We start from the raw sequence: 27,815 nt of genomic DNA, 5'->3' as shown, positions 1-27,815 counted from the left end.
CAAGTCGCCACATAACTGCGCAATATTAATCTAGGAGACGATCATTACAGCTTGATAAAAAAATGTGTTTATCATATTTCTTTAGCCTTTAAAGGGATTAATTTAAACATTTTATTTCGCCCCCCGATTTCACAGGAAAACCGTTTGGGTGTTAAGCTGAGGTGCATGCAGTTAGAGTTACCTACCCTTGTCTCGGTTCATTGCATAGACCTTCAGCGAGGCGTTGGATCGGGCGGGTTCTCCGATACCGTTGTCGGCGATGCATGTGAACGTTGCTTGGTCTCTCCGTGCTTTCACAGGCTCTATCCTCAGAACACTTCCATGTGGCATATCGTAAATAAAGTAACGTGTCCGTTTTGGATTAATCCGTTTGCCATCTCGCTCCCACTGAAAGCGAGGCTGGGGATTTCCTGATGCCTTGCAGAAGAAACTGATAATGGAGTCTTCAGCAACCTTTTGATTTCTTGGTGATTGTGTGACTTGAGGTGGATCTGAAAGTACAGAAAACACGGAAATGACTCGGGATGTTCATGTGACATGGCAAACCCTGATTGGTTTACAACAAAGCATGCATAGCCATGCACACAACATCAATTTAGAAAAACAGTCATGTCTAAAATGTCCCATTTTTAACAATGTCCTTAAATTTGAACACATTTAATTTTGTGCTACACTTTTTTTTTCAAAAACTTTGAATAACATGTATTCATTGTACAATTTTTTTTTGTCTCTTTTAAGCCTTTGATAAACTTGTCCCCAAACATGAAGTTTGTTGAAAACAGGACAAGGTGTTATTTACAAAATGCATAAGGATGGTGAATATATGGTAATGTAATGTGATGAAGAAGGATGTAATAGTGATTGTTTCTATTTATTGTGGTTAATTTGTCTTAAGTTCAAAGTTTATGGATACTGTAAAGTCCAGGTATTCTGGCTAAAATACAATGTTGAAATCCCCAGGGGGTCATTCTAAGTCTCTTGGGGTTCATTATAAGCATGTTTTACTGTGTATGTGACTACATATACAAATAGCACAACGTCTATGTCCTGTTCTAGTAAACAGCTGAAATGTTGACTGTGTATGTTCTCCCAGCAATTGCTGACCAAGTGAAGAAATCTATATCTCAGTATACTACAACAAAACTACAATACAAATAAAACTCTTTTCACTTTTCTCAGGTTGCAACCATGGGAAAACTATTATTGAGAAACAGTTGGAGGGGTAAATGACTTAGATGATAGGAAGTTATCTATCTGTACATTGTCATTACAGGTGAGATATAACACACCTGTGTTGATGACAAATACTACACTTGGTTGACTATTATGGTCTAAAATACCACTAATTATTTTACACAAAAACATCTCAACAAAGTGGAAAAATTATTGAAAGCTGATTGTGTTACACTGCAATCTTTATTTTTCCACGTGTTGGATTCAACTTTTATCTTAACTTAAACGATGATAAGAATCTCTACATTTTACTGAACATTTAAAAAGTGCAACTAACATTCTTGAACAAAAAATAAGGACAGAGAATCTGGCATGGAACATAAAAAGTACTATTGACAAGGGATTACGCGAGAAAATTAAATTCTGAACTGCACCTTGAAACGATTCATTTCTCTGTGAAATTTTAATCAGAGCAGCTGCACTTTGACAATTACACTTGATTACAACTCCTCCCCCCATTGCCCAACTCTACCAATATCGAGGTAAAATTTACATGAAATTTCCGTAACAGAATCGATTATAATCCGCCTGTGGTTACAAGTGCCCTTCACTCAGGACTAATGAAAACACAAATTTGGAATTTTCAAATAATTTCTAAAGGAATGAATTCGATAAAATAAAATCTACTCTAAAGACTTGTTATAATGTTATGTTGTGATCACATGTTCCAGAATATTTCCACCCCTATGCTGGTACTTTAGGCCTGTCTATTTGTGTTTGTGTTTTCTAAACTTAATACTACAGAGCTCAGGGATAAATAATACCTCTTTCTGTTGTATAGGACACACATGTGAATTCACCAAGAATAAGTGTTTTCAAATTGTTGACAATATTCCATCTTTCCTGATTTCCTAAAAGTATTTTTGTGTCATTCACTGAAGTGTGACAAGGGGAGGTAACTCTAAAAACCATGTTATGGTTTCCTTGTTGCAAACACAGAATATTCAGATTATAACAAATCGTCTTTACGAGAATTTTCGAAATACAGCTACCTTTTTATTCACACGACTTATTTCTGTTTTAATGTCAATTCTGATTGGTTGTTGGGATCACATGTAATTAAACTGGGTGCTGATTGGATAAAATAATGTAAGCTCATGCCCACATGTGGAACTAATGACAACAGATATTGTACCAAATTACAAAACAAGTGTCAGACAGTCAATGAAAACAGATGGTATAATCAACCTCTGACCCCCACCTCTTCCTGCAGCTTTGTTTTTTTTAAGTATTTCACATTCAGGTTTGTAATATAGCCAATCCACAGCCGCATGACCATTAACCCAGGTAACCATAACAACCCACAATTGTATTGAATGTCTGCTGTGTGAGATTGATCAGTAATAAATACAGCCATAAAACCCCATCTGTCCTATTTTCTCCCTTCTGCAACATCCTTACCTTTGTAATCTAACCTACCAAAACCTGTGATGGTTCTTTGATCAATTCACTGCCCACAAGTTAACAAAACACACTACAATAACACCCCCCCCCCCCCCCCCCATCATAACACTACTCAATAAAGCCTATAATAGAATCCCCTATCCTCTACCATTAAGGTATACCCCCTGTTTTCAATGTGTCAGACACAAGATTTGTAGCACAACATAATATCTATCACATTACAACCAGTGTGTACCAGTTTTATCACATTCAAACACACTTTCCCTGTAATTCCAACAAAAAAGGCAGACCAAGAAAATGCTGTCTTGAAATAAAATCTAAAATCGGCCAATCAGATTTTCTTTTCTTCATAAGACTCTTTTCGAAAATAATGAATTTTAAATCTTTAGAAATAAAGAAAAACCTTGTTATTATTTCTAACAAATGTTTGTTTTTATCACAGATAGGACCTATTCCAGTGATTTTCTGTTGGCTACAAATAATGTATTTGTCAATAGGATTTATGATGAGGTGGAACTAATGCACCGTGCACGTGGAACATATATTGATAAACTTTGCTCATGAATATTCATTATTTACTAATGGTTTAGTAATTAATAAATATTCAGTGATGGCTTAGCAATGAATGAATATTCATAACCACTAATGTAACCCTTTAACAATATCAGTGCATTGATCCCAATGCAAAGAAGGAGATTGCAAAACCTAAATGTGCTACATAGATGTAATGAAACATTTCAGACGAATATCACCTGGAAAAAGTTGTACCATCACAGAGGAATCTCAGAACTAATGACTGCTGGGGATTAAAGGAGAAATTATATATTTGGAATACGTAAATTTTACCCGTGATTCACTTTCACTTGGGGTGAATCACACACAGAATTCGAACTTATAGTTCTTTTTTTCGTTTTCCGTTAATTAAAGTTACGACCAAATTTGAACCCATCCACTAGTTTTGATTCATTTTAGACTCAGCTCTGTTAAATAACTTTTTTGTAAAGTGTTAACACATTAGTAACCTCATCATAAACTCCATTAAACATTTTGAACGTCAACTGCAAAATTTCATTCACAAATCCTTTCCATTTTCCACACCCAGACTTAATTGTTAGCAGAATTAATGATGTTGCAATGTGACCTTTTACAAGAAACATTTGAATACTAATTAAACCAAATTGAATAACTGTAAGTAATTTACCAGCACAATTAAGTCTCCCAATAGAAGTGATGTCTGATTTTGAAACCATGTCCGTTTCTGTGTAGATTTCCCCGCCCCTTCCACTGTGACACTAGAATCTCCACAGACACCTAGAGATGTACTAGTACATGATGAAACGACTAAACAAATCGTGATCTCTATACAATTCCCCCCCCCCCGGAAATTACAACAGTAAACTGGAACTTGCTAATTAGACACGTTCTCAGACCATTTGTCTCCGTACGGGGAAGTTACCTACATTTATCAACATCTGCTAAGAAACATCTAATCGGAGTGTGGATGGAAAGCATTTGACACTGGTTCTTCCTTTTCCAATTTACTAGTTTAAGGTGTTGTGTCTTTTTTGATATATTCTATTTCCATACATTGTCTATGTCTGCCTTTCTTAAACTTACTCCTGATTTTGTTGGTAAATCGATAGAAGTCGGTTCCTGAGGAAATGTTTTCTGCTGTATAGGACAGAACACAAGAAAGCACGGGTTACTTGAGTCAAATGTTCTACCGTAATAATAGACTCTAATGTTTTACTGTGGTAACTCCAGTCAAATAAACTAGCATGGTTACTCGAGTCAAATAAACTAGCATGGTAACTCGAGTCAAATAAACTAGCATGGTTACTCCAGTCAAATACACTACCATGGTTACTCCAGTCAAATGAGCTAGCATGGTTACTCCAGTCAAATAAACTACCAAGGTAACTCCAGTCAAATACACTACCATGGTAACTCCAGTCAAATACACTAGCATGGTTACTCTAGTCAAATAAACTACCATGGTTACTCGAGTCGAATAAACTACCACGGTTACTCCAGTCAAATAAACTACCATGGTTACTCCAGTCAAATAAACTAGCATGGTTACTCCAGTCAAATAAACTAGCATGGTCACTCCAGTCAAATAAACTAGCATGGTTACTCTAGTCAAATAAACTACCATGGTTACTCGAGTCGAATAAACTACCATGGTTTACTCCAGTCAAATAAACTAGCATGGTTGCTCCAGTCAAATAAACAAGCATGGTTACTCCAGTCAAATAAACTAGCATGGTTACTCCAGTCAAATACACTACCATGGTTACTCCAGTCAAATACACTACCATGGTTACTCCAGTCAAATGAGCTAGCATGGTTACTCGAGTCAAATAAACTAACATGGTTACTCGAGTCGAATAAACTACCACGGTTACTCCAGTCAAATAAACTAGCATGGTTACTCGAGTCAAATAAACTAGCATGGTTACTCCAGTCAAATAAACTAGCATGGTTACTCCAGTCAAATAAACTAGCATGGTTACTCCAGTCAAATAAACTAGCATGGTTACTCGAGTCGAATAAACTAGCATGGTTACTCCAGTCAAATAAACTAGCATGGTTACTCCAGTCAAATAAACTAGCATGTTTACTCCAGTCAAATAAACTACCATGGTTACTCCAGTCAAATACACTACCATGGTTACTCCAGTTCAAGTCCAGTGAGCTACCACGATAGTCAAATAAACTACCATGGTTACCCGAGTCAAATAAACTAGCACGGTTACTCCAGTCAAATAAACTAGCATGGTTACTCCAGTCAAATAAACTACCATGGTTACTCCAGTCAAATGTTCTACCGTAATAATAGACTCTAATGTTTTACTGTGGTAACTCGAGTCAAATAAACTAGCATGGTTACTCCAGTCAAATGAGCTAGCATGGTTACTCCAGTCAAATGAGCTACCCTGATTACTCGAGTCAAATGAGCTACCATGATTTCTCGAGTCAAGTGAGCTACCATGGTTACTCAAGTCCAGTGAGCTACCACGATTACTCAAGTCAAGTGAGCTACCCTGATTTCTCGAGTCAAGTGAGCTACCATGGTTACTCAAGTCCAGTGAGCTACCACGATTACTCAAGTCAAGTGAGCTACCCTGATTTCTCAAGTCAAGTGAGCTACCATGATTTCTCAAGTCAAGTGAGGTACCCTGATTTCTCGAGTCAAGTGAGCTACCATGATTTCTCGAGTCAAGTGAGCTACCCTGATTACTCAAGTCAAGTGAGCTACCATGGTTACTCCAGGCAAATGGCTACCATGGTTACCTGAATAATCCTAGCTTGTGTACTGATCATGAAGAGACAGGAAAAATATTGTCTTATTATTCTAGTCAAGTGAGCTATCATGATTACTCAAGTCAAGTGAGCTACCATGATTACTCAAGTCAAGTGAGCTACCATGATTTCCCAAGTCAAGTGAGCTACCATGATTTCTCAAGTCAAGTGAGCTGCCATGATTTCTCAAGTCAAGTGAGCTACCATGATATCTCGAGTCAAATGAGCTACCCTGATTACTCAAGTCAAGTGAGCTACCATGATTACTCAAGTCAAGTGAGCTACCATGGTTGCTCAAGTCAAGTGAGCTACCATGGTTACTCAAGTAAAGTGAGCTACCATGGTTACTCAAGTCAAGTCAGCTACCATGATTACTCAAGTCAAGTGAGCTACCCTGATTTCTCAAGTCAAGTAAGCCACCATGATTTCTCGAGTCAAATGAGCTACCCTACCATGATTTCTCAAGTCAAGTGAGCTACCATGATATCTCGAGTCAAATGAGCTACCCTGATTACTCAAGTCAAGTGAGCTACCAGGATTACTCAAGTCAAGTGAGCTACCATGGTTACTCCAGGCAAATGGCTACCATGGTTACCTGAATAATCCTAGCTTGTGTACTGATCATGAAGAGACAGGAAAAATATTGTCTTATTATTCTAGTCAAGTGAGCTATCATGATTACTCAAGTCAAGTGAGCTACCATGATTTTTCAAGTCAAGTGAGCAGTCAAATAAACTAGCACGGTTACTCCAGTCAAATAAACTAGCATGGTTACTCGAGTCAAATAAACTAGCATGGTTACTCCAGTCAAATGAGCTAGCATGGTTACTCCAGTCAAATGAGCTACCCTGATTATTCGAGTCAAATGAGCTACCATGATTTCTCGAGTCAAGTGAGCTACCATTGTTACTCAAGTCAAGTGAGCTCCCCTGATTACTCAAGTCAAGTGAGCTACCATGGTTGCTCAAGTCAAGTGAGCTACCATGGTTACTCAAGTCCAGTGAGCTACCACGATTACTCAAGTCAAGTGAGCTACCCTGATTACTCAAGTCAAGTGAGCTACCAGGATTACTCAAGTCAAGTGAGCTACCATGGTTGCTCAAGTCAAGTGAGCTACCATGGTTACTCAAGTAAAGTGAGCTACCATGGTTACTCAAGTCAAGTCAGCTACCATGATTACTCAAGTCAAGTGAGCTATCATGATTACTCAAGTCAAGTGAGCTACCATGGTTACTCTAGTCAAGTGAGCTACCCTGATTTCTCGAGTCAAGTGAGACTCCAGTCAAATAAACTAGCATGGTTACTCGAGTCAAATAAACTAGCATGGTTACTCCAGTCAAATACACTACCATGGTTACTCCAGTCAAATGAGCTAGCATGGTTACTCCAGCCAAATGAGCTACCCTGATTACTCGAGTCAAATGAGCTACCATGATTTCTCGAGTCAAGTGAGCTACCATGATTTCTCAAGTCAAGTGAGGTACCCTGATTTCTCGAGTCAAGTGAGCTACCATGGTTACTCAAGTCAAGTGAGCTACCCTGATTTCTCAAGTCAAGTGAGCTACCATGATTTCTCGAGTCAAATGAGCTACCCTGATTACTCAAGTCAAGTGAGCTACCATGGTTACTCCAGTCAAATGGCTACCATGGTTACCTGAATAATCCTAGCTTGTGTACTGATCATGAAGAGACAGGAAAAATATTGTCTTATTATACCACAGCGTATGACTTATTATAATGTATTTAATTAACGTTGGTTTCTTTCTTTTTTAATGTTTTTTCACTACTTAATATATAATGTTCATGTGAACTGTCTAGGGATTGTTCAATGGTAACATTTTTAGTTGAGATCTTAAATTCATTCCTTTTTTAAATTAGATTTATTAGCTGAGACTAACCTCAAACAGTGCATTAACATTTTAAAAAACTTGCTATAGATTTATGTTCTGAAAAGATGAAAGGATTCTGTCCACTGCAAGTATAACTTAGTGTATCATATTGTGTCATGAATATTTCTGTTTGAAATGAACATTGCACGTCAACGTGTGCATGTTACCTGAAAACGGACGGAGATACTTACTCCTACAACTGATATATACAGGTATAGCAGCGGTAAGGTTACTTACGACGTACCTACACCCAAATCTACATCTAGGTCACTGACGGCCAGATACACCTTAAATATATTCTCAACAGTTTTTGGGCGGCATGTAAATTTAACTGCAATGCCCCAGGACATGTACTCAATGCCATAGAAGAACATAAATATGTGATTAACCAAATTTGCATGCAGCATTTATTATATATATATATATGTTTCCATGTCCTGACAGAATGGTCCAATCTGATGTTGGAATAATTTTTCGTTTTTTTTTTTTATATTATAGAGAATTTGACCCAAAACAAAAGTACATGTAATAATGTCGTGATGTCATGTAACATTTTGATAATCTACCAATTTCAATCAATCAAAAATTTGATACGGATGAAATATTAGATGCAGGGCTAATGGACAAAATGTTAGATGCAGGACATGTTTGCGAAAGACTGCACAATGGCATTTGATTGACAGAGGAAACTGACACCATCTATTTCACCAGGTAAACTTTACACCTCGTTAAAGGTACATCCATATACATCACTCATCAGGTAACAGTGACAACTCAAACACAGCACACCTGACGGTGAATCACAGGTAAATACAGACCATTACAGACATAGAAAGGCCCATTACAGAAACATACAGGCGTCTCCCTGATGTTATCCCTCTCACAAAGTCTCAAGTCAGAACACATTGGCATCTCCGAGGTATCATCGAAGGAAAATACAACCTGCATCAAGTTCAATTTCAGGAACCAGAATTGATGAAAAAACATAGAATTTCATATACTGGCTTGACAATGTATATATGGCCTTGCTAAATTTTACCAAAATGTCAAGAGGGAGAGGGGGCAAACATTGACCTTTTGTTTATTTTGTAAAAAATAAAGATACACATCTTTTAAAGACAGCTTTGAAAGTTCCAAAAACCTTTGAAACACCTAAATAGGTCCCAGCAATCCTGATAATCATCCAATGGCTATCTCTGGGCAGAAAGATAGCTTTCTTCACATCAGTAGATGGAGGTTCATATAGCTCAGAATCTTTGAGGGTCAGTTCCAATGACCCCTGGCACTTATACTCTACACTCTTGTACTTTTGTTTTTCGGGTTGTACAATCTCCAAGATAGCTTTGTAATTTGTCTGATCAATAGCCTGTCCTGTGTTCATTGAAAGCACACTTAAATGTTGATATTCAAAATTCTGATATAAAATTTGACTTTTTCCTAAATTTTTAAAACTTGGCACATAGTTTCTTTCCCAACAGAAAACAATTATTACACGCATTTTCTAAAACACCTCCATTGATATCCAAAACCGTTGATTTTGACAAAGACAAATTTTAGTTTTTTTTATGAGAGACTTTTCAGCTTCAACAATCTTTACACAGGTGCCAGTAACATACCAGCAGAATTCATCAATATCAGTCGTTCTAATGGTGTTTATGAAGGCGGTTTATGGAAATTGAAATCAGTTAATACGTTCAAGAAACTATCTATAAATCAAAGTCAAGTATACTCTGGTCACGTTTGAATGTTTTCATTGCTGAACTTTTAGACCTCCCTTACAGGGTTTGTTAAATCACTCACTAACCTTGGAATGTATTAACTTCATTCACAGCGATGCTTTCTGCTGTAACTTTGCAATTAATTTACTTCAGTAAGAAAAAAAGAAATAAACAATTGTGATATAATTGCGATAGCAATTTGCAATAGGTAATTATGTAATTATAGAGCAGGGCAATATATCCCATAACAAATACGGAATGGCAGAATTTAAACTGATTTAAAACCCAACTATAAAACTTCATTTCCATCTAATTGAATAACTCAGTGTTATTCTTCCTAACTCGATAGCATCAATACCTGCTCATGTGTTGATTTCATTTATATTCCGGAGGTATTCTATAAAACCGGCTTTGCTATGACAGGCGAGATTGAATGTGTGTTTCGTTAATTAACTAGATATCCTGGCTCTTCGCTATCCTATTGTGTTGAAAGTGTGTCTAATTTACAGAAACGTGCAGTGGGCGACACACATCTTCCATCATTATCAGCATTTAAACAATTTCCTCAGTGCCATATCCTGGGAAAATTAAAACTTATAAAAAAAAAAAAGTTTAAAAAGGATGAAGACTTGAATATATAACTAGGAATTATTGATGAAGACTAGATTGATTGTGTTGCTTTCTTCAACTATTGAACATATATCAAAATTTATCGTCATGTCATATAATGCAAACTCTGATCATGTTTTCTATACAAATAACGGATTCAATCAATATGTATCTATCTCATTAAGCAGGAAAAGTATGGGAGGATCAACGTGAAGGGATCAGTCCTAGGTCAGATGTTAGGAAATTTGATTATGAAGTATAATTCACTGCTCTTGGGTTTGGGAGAAGTATTTAGATTCTCCGGGAGTGGATTGTATTTGCTCAAAGTTTTAATCCTGTGAAATGGAGCAGAGTGTGTATTCCTATTGTGTAATGATACATGTTATAATTGTCCCTGTTAGCTGGCATCAGTTTATTTATGGAAAACAGGAGCGGTTTGAACCTTGAAATACCAAATTATAATAATTTGGCCAACCAGTCAATAGTTAGTAACAAAATCCATTAATCCGTCCTTTTATTGATGAATGTTTGCATAACACTTCCATCTAAACCCGACCTGCATCAGAGACTCCCATCAGCCCATTGTAGAGGGATATTATTTGAAATACGACAATAATGCACTAATCCACAAGTGAATATATATAGATGCATGTAGACCACAAAGCTCATTCATGTCTGTCGATTGTATGTCGAAGCTCGCTCTACCATGAAACCTGCCGAGCAGCGTACAGCTATACAGATTCATGTACAATGACTAATTTATTTTTCTGTTAAATGAATAATTCCATCAATATGTTGACCGAGCAAGGGGATTTTTCCCACTGTGTGTTTCTGCAGATAATATTTCTCCTATCATATTTTCCCATTTGTATGATTGGCTGATGTGACCGTGGAGCGCACTGTTGAATGCAAGTGACTCAGTGTAAGTAAGCACAATCCTACGCTTCCATGCCGACTTTTGCTCCAGCCATCCACGGCAGTGACACCGTCTCCATGGTGAGTTGGCTTGGCAATGAATAAAATTTCAAACAATGAAAATTTAATATGACCAGAGTCTATTCCTAATTTTATTCTGCTGGCAGAATTATAATTTGGACTTATCATTTCTGCAGCACTTCTTTCGTGGCTTTGTACATGAAAACTGTGTGCAGACCAGAGGAACGAAATAAAAATGTTTTATTGCAGACACAAAGCACGATTAATGACTGCTGCGTGTGCTTCAGCTAGTCAAATTGACCGAGTGTGAAGTCGGAAGGAATCAAATATTAATCGCTTTGAAAGCGATACAAATCCTCTTTCCGTTTTAATTGTCAGTGCCAGGATGCTTTGCACGTTTCCCATTGCTACAGAGAGCTGTTGGAGTACAGAACATTCCAGGCTCTCCGATCCTCAAGTTACAGATGATGATCTGATCATATCACTTCCAATCAATAGTATATTAATTGCTGGAGAGTAGAGTAGCTATTGTTTACCATGACCTTCTCGTTGGAGTGACCGCTGTCCGTGTCACTAACCACAACGGCTAATTACAAATTAAAATCTATTGACCAATGGTCAACAGTAATCCCCAGAGCCTATCACAAATTAAAATGTAGCGCCTTTGACAGGGGCTGGGATGGTTGGTCTGTAAGTATGAGAGTAGTTGACTATTACCGCCTCCTTGCATATCGCTGACCACAGTCCAGGAGTAAGATCAATTGATTACGGCCATGATAATTGAGAGTGGGGACAATAGATTTCCTGCAGTTTGTTGTGAGTTCGATCTGGCTACATACTATTCCCTGGACACAGCAAAATTAGGCATATGTGACACTAAGTTCACTAATTTGGCCGATAGCGGTCAGACATTTTTCATTACTTTTATAGCCAAAATGGTCAAATCAGTATAAATATTAGAAATATCATTCCATGGCATTACATGACAGAATTTTAGAATATTTTACCTCAATATTGAAAACTGTGGAGAGGATTTGAAATAAGAATAATCTAAAGTAAACAGACATCTATCTAGTTTTCTCTATTTTCATGAAATCTTATGTCTATCAACAAATCTTTGTTACAAATATCAGCAAACTTTACTGTCAACGTTCCCAATGGAGACGGGACAAACAAAATTGATACTTTCCAATAGAAACTTGAACTTATACAGTTTTGAACAAGGATGAAGGACGGGAATATGATGAAAAACTTTCTCATCTTCTCATTTGTTGGAGAACAACCATGACTCATTATCTTTTACTGTTTCTGACAATATTGCACCTGAACCCGACTCCCTAGAATACTGTGTGTGGAATTGTTCCATGGTCTGTGAGAAAACAGGTCATCCTAGTGAACTTTGATAGTAAAGATCTCAAGGCTTTTGAAAAAAACATGCCATTCTCCAGAACAAACATGTGGGATGGTTGGAAAAAATGTAAGAAAATAAAATGGTTTTAACACCAACATGTTGTTCATCCAAAGTTGATGCTACACATTGCATATACATGAAACCACATTTTATATATTGGACCTTTTATCTGAAATCCCTTTCAGTATTTTTCTCCTTGCTCTGAAGACAACAGACCCATGATGATGCTTATACGGCCTCGAAGGAGCCAGGGGCAACGTAAGTTACACTTAAACGGCCTCGAAGGAGCCAGGGGCAAGGTAAGCTACACTTATACGGTCTCGAAGGAGCCAGGGGCAAGGTAAGCTAGACTTATGTGGACTCAAAGGAGCCAGGGGCAAGGTAAGCTAGACTTATACGGCCTCAAAGGAGCCAGGGGCAAGGGAAGCTACACTTATACGGCCTCAAAGGAGCCAGGGGCACGGTAAGCTACACTTATACGGCCTCAAAGGAGACAGGGGCAAGGAAAACTACTCACAGTAGTGTACTTTACTGGGTGTACCAGATGAGCATACGGCCTCAAAGGAGCCAGGGGCAAGGGAAGCTACACTTATACGGCCTCAAAGGAGCCTCCCTTTCAGTATTTTTCTCCTTGCTCTGAAGACAACAGACCCATGATGATGCTTATACGGCCTCGAAGGAGCCAGGGGCAACGTAAGTTATACTTATACGGCCTCGAAGGAGCCAGGGGCAAGGGAAGCTACACTTATACGGCCTCAAAGGAGCCTCCCTTTCAGTATTTTTCTCCTTGCTCTGAAGACAACAGACCCATGATGATGCTTATACGGCCTCGAAGGAGCCAGGGGCAACGTAAGTTATACTTATACGGCCTCGAAGGAGCCAGGGGCAACGTAAGTTATACTTATACGGCCTCGAAGGAGCCAGGGGCAAGGTACGCTACACTTAAATGGCCTCAAAGGAGCCAGGTGCAAGGTAAGCTACACTTATACGGCCTCAAAGGAGACAGGGGCAAGGAAAACTACTCACAGTAGTGTACTTTACTGGGTGTACCAGATGAGCATACGGCCTCAAAGGAGCCAGGGGCAAGGAAAGCTACACTTATACGGCCTCAAAGGAGCCTCCCTTTCAGTATTTTTCTCCTTGCTCTGAAGACAACAGACCCATGATGATGCTTATACGGCCTCGAAGGAGCCAGGGGCAAGGGAAGCTACACTTATACGGCCTCAAAGGAGCCAGGTGCAAGGTAAGCTACACTTATACGGCCTCAAAGGAGACAGGGGCAAGGAAAACTACTCACAGTAGTGTACTTTACTGGGTGTACCAGATGAGCATACGGCCTCAAAGGAGCCAGGGGCAAGGGAAGCTACACTTATACGGCCTCAAAGGAGCCAGGTGCAAGGTAAGCTACACTTATACGGTCTCAAAGGAGCCAGGGGCAAGGGAAGCTACACTTATACGGCCTCAAAGGAGCCTCCCTTTCAGTATTTTTCTCCTTGCTCTGAAGACAACAGACCCATGATGATGCTTATACGGCCTCGAAGGAGCCAGGGGCAACGTAAGTTATACTTATACGGCCTCGAAGGAGCCAGGGGCAAGGTACGCTACACTTAAATGGCCTCAAAGGAGCCAGGGGCAAGGTAAGCTACACGTATACGGCCTCGAAGGAGCCAGGGGCAAGGAAAGCTACACTTATACGGCCTCAAAGGAGCCAGGTGCAAGGTAAGCTACACTTATACGGCCTCAAAGGAGACAGGGGCAAGGAAAACTACTCACAGTAGTGTACTTTACTGGGTGTACCAGATGAGCATACGGCCTCAAAGGAGCCAGGGGCAAGGGAAGCTACACTTATACGGCCTCAAAGGAGCCAGGGGCACGGTAAGCTACACTTATACGGCCTCAAAGGAGACAGGGGCAAGGAAAACTACTCACAGTAGTGTACTTTACTGGGTGTACCAGATGAGCATACGGCCTCAAAGGAGCCAGGGGCAAGGTAAGCTACACTTATACGGCCTCAAAGGAGCCAGGGGCAAGGTAAACTACTCACAGTAGTGTACTTTACTGGGTGTACCAGATGAGCTGAAGTCAAAATAAGCCACGCTAAGCTTAACATACTTTAGTAAGTATCTCAGAGGAGCCGAGGTCTAGGTAAGCTACACTCAGTAGTGTACTTTAGTGAGTGTCCCAAAGTAGCCGAGGACTAGGTAAGCCACAGCGCTCAGCTCAGTGTACTTTAGTTGGTGTCCCAGAGAAGCCAAGGACTAGGTAAGCTAAGCTCAGCTCAGCGTACTTTAGTGGGTGTCCCATTAGGTCGAAGCCAGACAGAGAATAATGCCCTAGTGACCTAGCCTATCCCCTCGCCACGATCACAGACAGTGTACCAGGTAGTTCTCACTGCAGGTACCGACAAACCATGAAACAGACTCAGTATAGTATAAAACTGGGAAACTGAACACTTTCCCTAATAGCTGAAAAAGTGGATCGGGAGAAAAAGAAACATATCTGATGATTTATTTTAACGAGATAAAGACCTTATAGGTATTTAACTATATTTTAATAAAATAAGCTGGCCAATCTTTAAAATTTAAAACAAGTTATCATTTTTTCAGTCTGATTTTTTTTTTAATAAATGAGTAAAAAAAAAATTGAGAAAGATTTCATAGACTACATAGATCATCACAGTGTACAGCAAAAGAAATATTTTTCTCACAATATATATTGAAGTTCTCTTAGTTTGTACAGGCTGCATATGAGAAAACAGGTACTCTTCCCATAGTTCCTGATGTCACACATATACAGGTAGGACAGGGTCTCTTCCCATAGTTACTGATGTCACACATATACAGGTAGGACAGGGTCTCTTCCCATAGTTCCTGATGTCACACATATACAGGTAGGACAGGGTCTCTTCCCATAGTTCCTGATGTCACACATATACAGGTAGGACAGGGTCTCTTCCCATAGTTCCTGATGTCACACATATACAGGTAGGACAGGGTCTCTTCCCATAGTTCCTGATGTCACACATATACAGGTAGGACAGGGTCTCTTCCCATAGTTCCTGATGTCACACATATACAGGTAGGACAGGGTCTCTTCCCATAGTTCCTGATGTCACACATATACAGGTAGGACAGGGTCTCTTCCCATAGTTCCTGATGCCACACATATACAGGTAGGACAGGGTCTCTTCCCATAGTTCCTGATGCCACACATATACAGGTAGGACAGGGTCTCTTCCCATAGTTCCTGATGCCACACATATACAGGTAGGACAGGGTCTCTTCCCATAGTTCCTGATGCCACACATATACAGGTAGGACAGGGTCTCTTCCCATAGTTCCTGATGCCACACATATACAGGTAGGACAGGGTCTCTTCCCATAGTTCCTGATGCCACACATATACAGGTAGGACAGGGTCTCTTCCCATAGTTCCTGATGCCACACATATACAGGTAGGACAGGGTCTCTTCCCATAGTTCCTGATGCCACACATATACAGGTAGGACAGGGTCTCTTCCCATAGTTCCTGATGCCACACATATACAGGTAGGACAGGGTCTCTTCCCATAGTTCCTGATGTCACACATATACAGGTAGGACAGGGTCTCTTCCCATAGTTCCTGATGTCACACATATACAGGTAGGACAGGGTCTCTTCCCATAGTTCCTGATGCCACACATATACAGGTAGGACAGGGTCTAGTATTTTTCTCTATTTAACGGTACTTTTTGAAAACAATGAAAGCCTTCGGACCCGTGTCCAGCTTCACAGTACCATACAATGTTGCTGCAATCTGTGCCCGAACCAAAGATTTAATGGACAAGTTTTTATCTATCCATTGTGAGATTATTCTCAACGTTAATGCACAAAAAATAAGTACATCTTTATCTAATGTGTTCTGTATCAAAGTAAGATCTTCGTCTTAACTAGACCCGCAGTGATTGTTGATATAATCACGGACAAGGCGGCGGCAGGAAGTTTTAAAGCACAAAGATGGAGATAACATGTTTGGTGGATGTCGTTTTAACCACCCATAATTCCGTGTTCATTCACAATAAAACACAAATTGAAATAAGTGTTCCATTTACACTTGAACAGGAAATCTATCATCCGAATATATAAACACCACAAAACGCCGTCACGCACTCGTCTAGAAATCCTGATACAACTTCGTGTTTGTCCTTATGTTTTGGGAGCTGTATCGTTTTAAATTTAACGGATAGACACTTTTTTTTAACCTTTTATAAAATAAACGTATATCCAAATTATATAGAGAACAAATGAGAATTTATTTCAAGAGCTACTCTATCTTAGAAATATAAGCACTTCTACATGTGCGTAGGTATACGCCTTTAAGGAACATTTCCATATCCTTAGATTTGATCATTAAAATATAAAAAGCTGTATTACAGTGAATCATGAAATAAGGTGCTGAAATCCATCAAAAGATACATTTCATTTATTTCTTTAAAACTATACTTTTTTGGTCATTTAAATGCTTCTATGCAAAGCAGATTACAAAAGGACTTGCTTGTATTTCTAACAAAAACAGACTACTGACAAACATTTCCTTGGCAACGTCCCCAAGGATTATAATGCATCTTTGCCTTCATGGTATAACACACCTAGACAAACGCCATGTGGCCGACACTAAGACGTTAACACCTGGGCAGGTTATCATGTTCCTTAGGACCTGTTACAGACATTCACCAATGATTCCATATTGAGTCTGGTCATGTCTTATTGGTCTCTGAGAACAAAACAGTAGACATCAACAGCCCCAGGGAGAAACAAAACATCAAACATGTCCGACCTAATCGATCTTTTAAATGTCAAAAGTTTTAATTTAAAGGACCTGTATGGTGTATCTCTCTGACCCATCGAAATGTGTGCCAATGATTTTGACACCCGGACCAATGGACTTCAATAGAAATATGGTTGGTATGGATAAAATGTCTTTGTAAGTTCACCATCTGACTGTACAGCTAGGCATTGTCGAATTGTCATCGACACATTTCATCAATCCATTGTTTATATTTACACCCTGATTACTTGTTTAGCCAGAAACAGCCATGTGCATTGGCAGATCCCTATACAGACTATATATCTACAATAAACTTCAGCAAACTGTAGATATGCTCAGCCTATCATTTTCTACCATATTCCAATGAAATGTTGCCAGTTCAGAGAAGGGACTACCTGTTCTTATAACACATACTGACTCTAACAAACAAGTTTAATTTGTGTCCCATAGATATGAATGTAAAATTAATAGGAGAAATGTCATGTTCTAAAGGGAAACCAGTAACTCATTCTACGGAGAACAAGTCACATACATACAGAGAGCATGGAGCTTGATTACAATTTGATCCCAATCTAAACATGTACATCAGCACCAACATGCAAACACAATGTTTCACAGCCTATATCCCCACAAACAAACAATGTTTCACAGCCTATATCCCCACAAACATACAATGTTTCACAGCCTATATCCCCACAAACACACAATGTTTCACAGCCTATATCCCCACAAACAAACAATGTTTCACAGCCTATATCCCCACAAACATACAATGTTTCACAGCCTATATCCCCACAAACACACAATGTTTCACAGCCTATATCCCCACAAACAAACAATGTTTCACAGCCTATATCCACACAAACACACAATGTTTCACAGTCTATATCCACACAAACACACAATGTTTCACAGTCTATATCCACACAAACACACAATGTTTCACAGCCTATATCCCCCCAAACACAATGTTTCACAGCCTATATCCCCACAAACAAAAAGTTTCACAGCCTATATCCCCACAAACACACAATGTTTCACAGCCTATAACCCCACAAACAATGTTTCACAGCCTATATCCCCACACACACTCAATGTTTCACAGCCTATATCCCCACAAACAAACAATGATTCACAGCCTATATCCCCACAAACATACAATGTTTCACAGCCTATATCCACACCAACACACACTGTTTCACAGCCTATATCCCCACAAACACAATGTTTCACAGCCTATATCCCCACAAGCACAATGTTTCACAGCCTATATCCCCACAAACAAAAAGTTTCACAGCCTATATCCCCACAAACACACAATGTTTCACAGTCTATATCCACACAAACACACAATGTTTCACAGCCTATATCCCCACAAACAATGTTTCACAGCCTATATCCCCACAAACATACAATGTTTCACAGCCTATATCCACACCAACACACAATGTTTCACAGCCTATATCCCCACAAACACAATGTTTCACAGCCTATATCCCCACACACACACAATGTTTCACAGCCTATATCCCCACAAACAAACAATGTTTTACAGCCTATATCCCAACAAACACACAATGTTTCACAGCCTATATCCCCACAAACAAACAACGTTTTACAGCCTATATCCCCACAAACAAACAATGTTTCACAGCCTATATCCCCACCATGGATAACCTCTATCTTTAACTATATTCGAGTGCATATAAAATATTGATTCAGTTTTTTTGCCTCAGAAATGGCTATTAATAATTAAATCAAACAAAAAACTTGAGTGAATGATTTCCAGCTCTGTAGGAAACATGTGCCGAGGTTGATTTCAACAAGCGAAGCGTAATACACATGTAACAACTTCAAAGAGGCAGTGATACTTCATTGCATGGAATGATACATGAAAACAGACATATTCAGTTATCATTTTATGCTAACAATGTCCTCTTCAAGTTTCATATGAAATCCAAGCTATATGCAAATTTCTGTATTTCCTTGCAAATATTTCCTTTGCCACATGCAAACAGGATTTTGTAGGCGCCACTAAAAAACTAAACACATTTTATTGACATCCTGTGCCTCCCTTTAACAATAATGGAATCGTTCATGACAAACTCCAGGGGAGTTCATTTCGATTTAGAAAGGCAGATGGAATGATAAAAACTATCGATTGGAAAAATACAAAAAAAGGAGAAAGAAATAAAACGGAAATATTGATAGGATAAGACAGAGGACTGACTGACGTGGTATAAATGTAGGGTTTTCATCTTTTTCATTTAAATCCAGCCTTTCATGATTGTCCCTTATGAATGAATCCATATCGCAAAACATGCAAAGAAAAAATGGGCCTGATCGTTCAACACATGCAAGGTATGTCAGGCTAGCCCATGTTTATCGCCTGCCTCCTGAACTTCAAATGATTCAATCGTTTTGCATCATCTTCAAAACATATAATCTTCTATGTAGAAGGTGTAAATCTCTCTGATAATCACAGGCACCTAGCTAACTTCTCTAATAATCACAGGCACCTAGCTAACTTCTCTGATAATCACAGCCACCTAGCTAACTTCATCTCTGATAATCACATGCACCTAGCTAACTTTTTCTCTGATAATCACATGCACCTAGCTAACTTTTTCTCTGATAATCACAGCCAACCTGATAGCTTCTCTGATAATCAAAGGCACCTAGCTAACTACTTCTCTGATAATCATAGGCACCTAGCTAACTTTTTCTCTGATAATCACAGGGACCTAGCTAACTTCTTCTCAGATAATCACAGGCACCTCGCTAACTTCTTCTCTAATAATCACAGGCACCGAGCTAACTTCTTCTCTTATAATCACATGCACCTAGCTAACTTCGTCTCTGATAATCACATGCACCTAGCTAACTTCTTCTGTGATAATCACAGGCAACTATCTAACTTCTCTGATAATCCCAGGCACCTAGCTAACTTTTTCTCTGATAATCACAGCCACCTAGCTAACTTCATCTCTGATAATCACAGCCACCTAGCTAACTTCGTCTCTGATAATCACATGCACCTAGCTAACTTCGTCTCTGATAATCACATGCACCTAGCTAACTTCTTCTGTGATAATCACAGGCAACTATCTAACTTCTCTGATAATCCCAGGCACCTAGCTAACTACTTCTCTGATAATCACAGCCACCTAGCTAACTTTTTCTCTGATAATCACATGCACCTAGCTAACTTTTTCTCTGATAATCACATGCACCTAGCTAACTTCTTCTCTGATAATCACAGGCACCTAGCTAACTTCTTCTCTGAAGGTGTTCCGCTTCCTGGATTGATTACTCATCATCTAATTCCCTGGAGAGTACTTTAAAGCAGAAAACCATTTCTTAAAAATGTACTTTCTTTGAAGCATTTCTTCAATATCAAACTTAATTGTCATTATATTTAACACAAAGAATAAGAAATCTATCAGTGTAATTTTCCGTTGTGACTGAATATACCGTCAGTACCCAGTAGCTATTTTTTAGTTTCAGATCCCTATAATATTTCCTGGTCCTTGTATTACCACTGACACCCATGAGTGATTAGTGTACGAAAGGACCTCATGTATAGCATCAAAAATGTATCACGTACCGGGTGTATATAAGTATGTATCACGTACCGGGTGTATATAAGTATATATCATCGTAGGAGATCGGTCAACAAAAATAGGCAGCGAAACTGAACAGGATTATTTTATCAATACTGGAAGCAATCGACCAAATAAGGCCTGTTGTTGGTTCCGATTGTCTTCAAAATGTTGTCAATCAATTCCTAGGACCAAAGATGTGAAATGAGTAATTCCACCTGCTATAAATAGCCTCAGCCGTAACCAATGGTTTTCTGTGATGAATCCAACGAACAACCAAACATATTTGAGACATTCAATTTATTTCAAGTTGGTAATCAAATAGAAGATTGTTGTCATTAGCGAAATGAACAAATCCTTCAAAATGTGTTTGCATCATGGGTAACACAAGCCCATAATTTCAATCGTTACTCGCAATTTAAAGTACTGATTTTGTCAGGGAGACTGACAGGATTGACGTATGAGACAAAATGTTGTCCTTACAAGATTTCACAAAAGAAAATGGCAGCCACCAAACCACAGGGTAATAAAGATTGCAGTTATCAATTTAAAAAAATGAAAATAAAATCATTTCAATCCTTTCTTTTGTAAGCTTATCTTTTAGTTTTCTTCTACCCAAATAAAAAGTACAATGATTTTTTTCACTGCTTATCCAACGTCAGAAAACTGTGGCTCATAAACATAATTTTAACTTAAAAATCCTACCAAGTCTGAATGATATAAATGACCCAATAATGGGTTTTTTTCTTTTCTCTCTGGAGAAAATTTAAAACTATAAATATAAATGATGCATCAAATACTGTTGTCCTTCAGAGACAAATAATGGACAATTCAAACTAAGTAGGCAAAATCTACCGGACAGAAAACACAATCCGAACCTAAACTGCAGGAGAACCATGGCTTTACTTCAGAACTAGCCTTTCCAGGTATTCGGCGAGGCTGCGACATGTATTTAGAGGCTTAGGAACTGACGGACTGCAACTTTAATTTGGCAGAGTGCCAGTCAAATTCCAGGAGAATGGTCACAATTCCAACCCAGATGGGGTATTAAAGGCTTTGCTGCCACTCTCTATTTATCCTTTTTGATGAGATCTATCTTTTGGTTTTTTTAAATGCCAAGGTTGAGAGCAGACGACACATGCATCTAGTTTTGTACAGCGGAGAGAATGCTGTACGTTGGTGACCAAGGCCTATGTTTTCTACTTGTTTAATTGTACGATCTATCAGGGTATCGCTCAACCTCCAAGGTCAAGTTTATCTGTTGTATGTAGTCGCCACATCCTGAACGCTTCACCATTAGTTATGTAGTTATGTAATGCAGCGTTTCTAAAACGAAGGCAGGCCAGTCACCATCAAGACGTCCTAGATATGATAATATGATGTAATTATAAGTTGACAATTAATTAACAGACTTGAGTTCATCGTGAGTGTCCTTTCATACCGTAATTCAAGGGCATGTTCTAAACGTGTGTCCATGAATTTTACTTAATCACATGCAGGGACGTTTAATTATATGTGTACAGGCAATAGGTTTTTGACTTTTTAAAAATATGAAAATGCGTTGTTTTTTTTACACAAAACGTGATAAATTTTTTGAGTTCCTATCTCCTTATTATTTAATGATATGAGAACAGGCAATAGGTTTTTGACTTTTTAAAACATGCAAAGGCTGTGGTGTTTTTTTATACAGAACATGATTCATTATTCCACTACCGACCACCTTTTAGTTATCATATGCGAAAAAATCTTTCATAATTTCAAAACATCTGAAGGTTCAAATTAAGGATATTTAAAAGAATATGCATTTAGATTTTAACGATTAGAACTGGGAGTTATACAGCTGATATTTATGAGACAAGCTATATGTGACATATATCATCCCACTTCTTCATCTGAACTTTGTTTGACATTTTGTCAGAACAGCAGTCCATCTTTCTACAGAGAGACACAGTCCCTACTACAAGAAATCAATTGCTGTTGATGTAAACGCATTCTAAATTGCATCAAGCGGATAAAAATGTCACATTTGCATAAAATTTGGCGAATCTCTTGTGCGAATTAGAAATCCCTCGGTGACGCGATATATTTTTCACGCACACAGAGACATCAGAATAATATTATGGGATGGGAATAACATCGTGGGATAGGGCTGGTACAGAGGTCTGTATATTAGCCGACACCGCCGCTCATTGACTGAACTGATGAAGGAACAGCCTGCTGAGTCATCATTCCATTGATTTTTCTCAAATGAATTTTTGGTGTGCTGCAGAATGGTTTTTGTTGTCTGCAAAATTCAAAACTTTCACAAGCGTTCCAGTCCTAAACAAAATAGTTTGAGGTTTAAATTCTCAAATTTCAGTTCCATCATGCCTTTTTGCAAATACCATTTTGTTTATTCATCTCATTTCAGCATAAAAACAAATTAATGCATATTGACCATGTTTATTAAACTGTTGCAACCCCCCCTCCCCAAGATTATTTAATAAATGAACAAGTTTATAATACTTGCTTTTACGAAAGTCATGAAAAAACAAAAACAAAATTCTGTTTCGAGCTAATTGTACAAAATTTACACATAAACACAAAATGGGCTTCATGAATATTTAATCAAAAACGGAAGTGTGTGATGTCTTATCGAATTTGAGGCGAGTATAATATAGCTTTATGACCTGAAAATAGTGCATTCCAGCCACCTACCTACACAATGCAATTCATGTATATTTGTAAATTACATGAGTAGCCATGGGATGTTTAATTTGGTCAAACTACTAGCAATTTCCGGAGAGGATTTGAACCTTTGCAGAACTAACATATATGTTACAAATGTCCTTAAGCCAGGTACGTCTAATTGTCTATCTCACCCAGCTGTATTAATGGGTAATGGTATCTCTGGATTGTGTTCTTGTGTTATTGTCCCAGCCAATGGGCAATGGCTATTGAAAGCATTGTGTTATTGTCCCAGCCAATGGGCACTGGCTATTGAAAGCATTGTGTTATTGTCCCAGCCAATGGGCACTGGCTATTGAGAGCATTCCACAACATTAGGAGTAAGTGCTTATATATCTGGAACAGATCAATTAACTGACATTGCACATTTCTCATTAAATGGAAACATTTTATTGATATCATAAAATCATATGGGCTGTATTTGGCTCTTTAATGGACTCATTTTACCCACATTACAACAAGGACTTAGAGCTCATGCCTCCGGTTCAGAAATGGTTGTACAAAACTGGATAGCAGGACAATCAGGAAATGAAACAGGCGGGTGTCAAGCGCCCATTTCTCCTGAAATCAGGGGAGACCAAACATATAAAGCACTGTTGGTTTGACATGTTTCAATTTCTTTTTCAATTACATCTTTTGTTCTACAAAAATATGAAAATTTTCATATTCTTTTGCCATTTCTCATTTATATGAATGGCAATAATAGATTTTTTTATTCTATAAGTTTCAATATTATCTGTTAATTGGCATCACTAGAAACGTTATTTTAATTTTGTTAAGTTTACAATGTTTTATAAAAACAAGATCCCGGTAATGAAACCAGTAATGTCATCCGTCTATTTCACACCTGGAAATTAAGGCCAAACACCCAGTCCTAGACATAAACATCAATGCAAACACACCTGGAAATTAAGGCCAAACACCCAGTCCTTGACATAAACATCAAACACAACTGGAAATTAAGGCCAAACCCCCAGTCCTAGACATAAACAACAAACATCCGTCTATTTCACACCTGGAAATTAAGGCAAAACATCCACTCCTAGACATAAACATCAATCATCCATCTATTTCACACCTGGAAATTAAGACCAAACACCCAGTCCTAGACATAAGCATCAAACACACCTGGAAATTAAGACCAAACACCCAGTCCTAGACATAAGCATCAAACACACCTGGAAATTAAGACCAAACACCCAGTCCTAGACATAAACAACAAACACACCTGGAAATTAAGTCCAAACACCCAGTCCTAGACATAAGCATCAAACACACCTGGAAATTAAGGCCAAACCACCAGTCCTAGACATAAACATCAAACACACGTCAACATACTTAATGTCACTGACTCGTTCGTTTCCCAAAAACCACAAAAAACAATCATTTTCCATTTCTGGTTACTACAGCAACCAGATTTTCAGTCTTTGATCGTTGTTACAACAAACTAAGATAATTTGATAAAAACTTGCTAATTTTTGTTCCAGTGTCTTTGAAATTCAATTTCTTTTTCAAAATTATATTGAATTCCCTTTTAAAATAGTTTTTTTGGTTAATGTTTTTATTTCACCTCTTTTAGGATATACACCAACATACCCTGCCTCCATTACACATACACACATGTACACAAACATACCCTGCCTCCATTACACAGACACACATGTACACCAACATACCCTGCATCCATTACACATACACACATGTACACAAACATACCCTGCCTCCATTACACATACACACATGTACACCAACATACCCTGCCTCCATTACACACACGGAGTCACGTCCCCTTTTAACCTCATAAAACTAAACCATTTAGGATAATTACTGGTTACCTTATTTATCCTTATAAGGTCTCCCATGGTCAAAAGTGCTGATGTATGCTATTTTAAAAACTTGTCCATTTGACAATTTTCAGAATGTAAACAAAACTTCAATATGTGTTAAACGTGTTATGTAACCACCTGTATCGCGATTTGTCACTTTATCAATTTCACCTGTATGTGTTTAGGTATACGTCTGTCGGCTATTCTAGGAGTCATTATAATGTTACGATGTGCATAAAAGAAATATGATAGTATAACATATCAAATATGAAGCGATAAATTACATTTCTCAGCATATCAAATCTACGTTAAAGTTATGCGAACTCTCTTAAAATGTAACCACAAACCTATATTACAGATGATATTTGAAATGTTACCTTTTAATACCAAGTAGATCTGATATCAACATTTACCTACCAAGATCAGATTGTTTTCGCTATCTACAATCTAGTCATTGTAAATTATAAATAAAAGCTTTATTATCAAATCGTAACTACGATGTACCCATTTTGTGGGCACATTTCTCATATCACCATGAGTCAACGAAATTCTGTTTAAACCATTACAACCAGGTTGAAACTTGTAAATACTGTGGATGTCCAGGTATTGTCTCCCTAACACTTTCTATTAATAGGATAAAAGCTCATATCTGCGTATAATATCATTTTAATGGTCAACATCACAGACCACACTTGACTGGTCAAGAGATAAAACACTCGAAATGACCAGAGGTCACAAAACAAGATGGCCACAAGGCATGTGAATGAATAGTAATGATGACCTGCTATGTCCATCGGACAGCTGGCTAAGTGTCAACTTCTCAGAAAGTGTCAGAAAATTAATCAGCTCTACTATCTGTGAAAATACAAAGAAACAACACATTCCTATTGTAAATACAGTATTTGGAGATTCTGAGCTAACATATGGCCTCTCAATAATTCACAAGTACTGCATGCTTTGCCACACGTACATGGACCAAACTCTACGCCTAATTCAAAAGAAAAGCTTTCTGTTTTTTTAACCTAAGCCAAGCAAATGTTGGATTGTTTTGCCTGCACTTTTGTTAGCCTTATCTACACAAAACCAAATTCAGGACATTACCAAGTTATAACCTACAAATTGTGTGTTTATTATGAATATCCTAGGGTCCTATTAAACCACTATTTAGAGGTGTCACTATAATGTTGCTCCAAGATTTTCGGAAACATAAAGCGTAATTTGCCGGGGCAGAATGGTGGTTTTGATATCAACAGCCATAAACATCGTCACCATTGATGGGTAATTATGAAATCGATGCTCAAGAACTCTCCTGAACAGAAGTCCGTAATCCCACCTATGGCGAAGAACCAGTAGAAATCAATAGCACACGTCTGCATTAACCTTCGCTCCTTTGAGCGGAATACAAATTCTCCAGAATTTCGATTACACACACAAACATAAAGTCAATCTCCTTCCAGGTTTTACAAATCCTTCGGAGCATGAGGATATCCAGCGTTGAAAAAAACACGCTATTTTAGTCCATATACAGAACTGTATTCCACATTTCCACATTCATTATACGGCTTAAAAAATCAGATGATCATGAGCATAAAATACTATTTTACAAAAAAGAAATGTTTCAATAATTATGAATGTTATTGAAAGAATATTGAATTGTACAATAAATTTTAGTAGTTAACATGATCATAATGTCATATACACATATTCCATCAAGAGTTCAAAGTTCAATTTACCTTACTGGCAGACCATTTGCCTTTAGATTGGTATAATAAGATATCAGGGGACTGAGTCTGAAAAAGTCTGTCATATTATCTCATTACATGTCACTGATGCCAGTAATTTTCAGTGAAATTATCTCCCCTGCTTGTGGAGTTCCGGAGTCTTGGGAAGTCTGGATAATTTAAAGGGACATCACGTGAAAATGCGTTTTTTTTTTAATGAATGTATGTATTGTATGCACTTCCACTTATGTTACCTCGCTATCCCCATATTCATGGTCCGTTCCAAATGTCCAGTTTGACCACTTGAATTGTTCGGGAAAGCCCTGCTAAAAATAGTGCCGATAACGTCACCTGACTAGGCAGTAAACACAAGTGGTGCGAGCGAGATGAAACGGTTTCCAAAGGGGCCCCCAGAGAGGGGCCGTCAGGCAACTGCAACTTCTTACCACACTATGAAACCAAGTTATATGATTTCTAAGTCCGTATTCAAACTTATTGAACAGTAATTATTCATCATTAGAAGTTAATTGCACACTTGCCAATATTCAGAATTTAAATTTATTTAGCTTTAAACATAAATTTGTTGCCAATAAAATTAAACAAGGGATGGGGCACAAGTTTTTACA

The 27,815-nt window shown here is 38.2% G+C and overlaps 1 protein-coding gene across 7 annotated transcripts in view; it reads right to left on the bottom strand.

The window, feature by feature from the left end:
* Positions 1-27,815, bottom strand: part of LOC110450747 (tyrosine-protein phosphatase Lar-like) — a 277,405-nt gene that overhangs the window by 135,457 nt on the left and 114,133 nt on the right. For all 7 annotated transcript variants that reach the window (XM_021498451.1, XM_021498459.1, XM_021498477.1 and 4 more), the window contains one exon: positions 186-491. In XM_021498451.1, the coding sequence (XP_021354126.1) occupies positions 186-491 (306 nt within the window). The remainder of the gene's footprint in view (positions 1-185; positions 492-27,815) is intronic.

The sequence above is a fragment of the Mizuhopecten yessoensis genome, unplaced genomic scaffold (assembly GCF_002113885.1).
Source record: "Mizuhopecten yessoensis strain PY_sf001 unplaced genomic scaffold, ASM211388v2 scaffold549, whole genome shotgun sequence".
Taxonomy (NCBI): Eukaryota; Metazoa; Mollusca; class Bivalvia; order Pectinida; family Pectinidae; genus Mizuhopecten; species Mizuhopecten yessoensis.
Note: the sequence above shows the minus strand (reverse complement) of the source record. Positions and strands in the feature narration are given on the sequence as shown.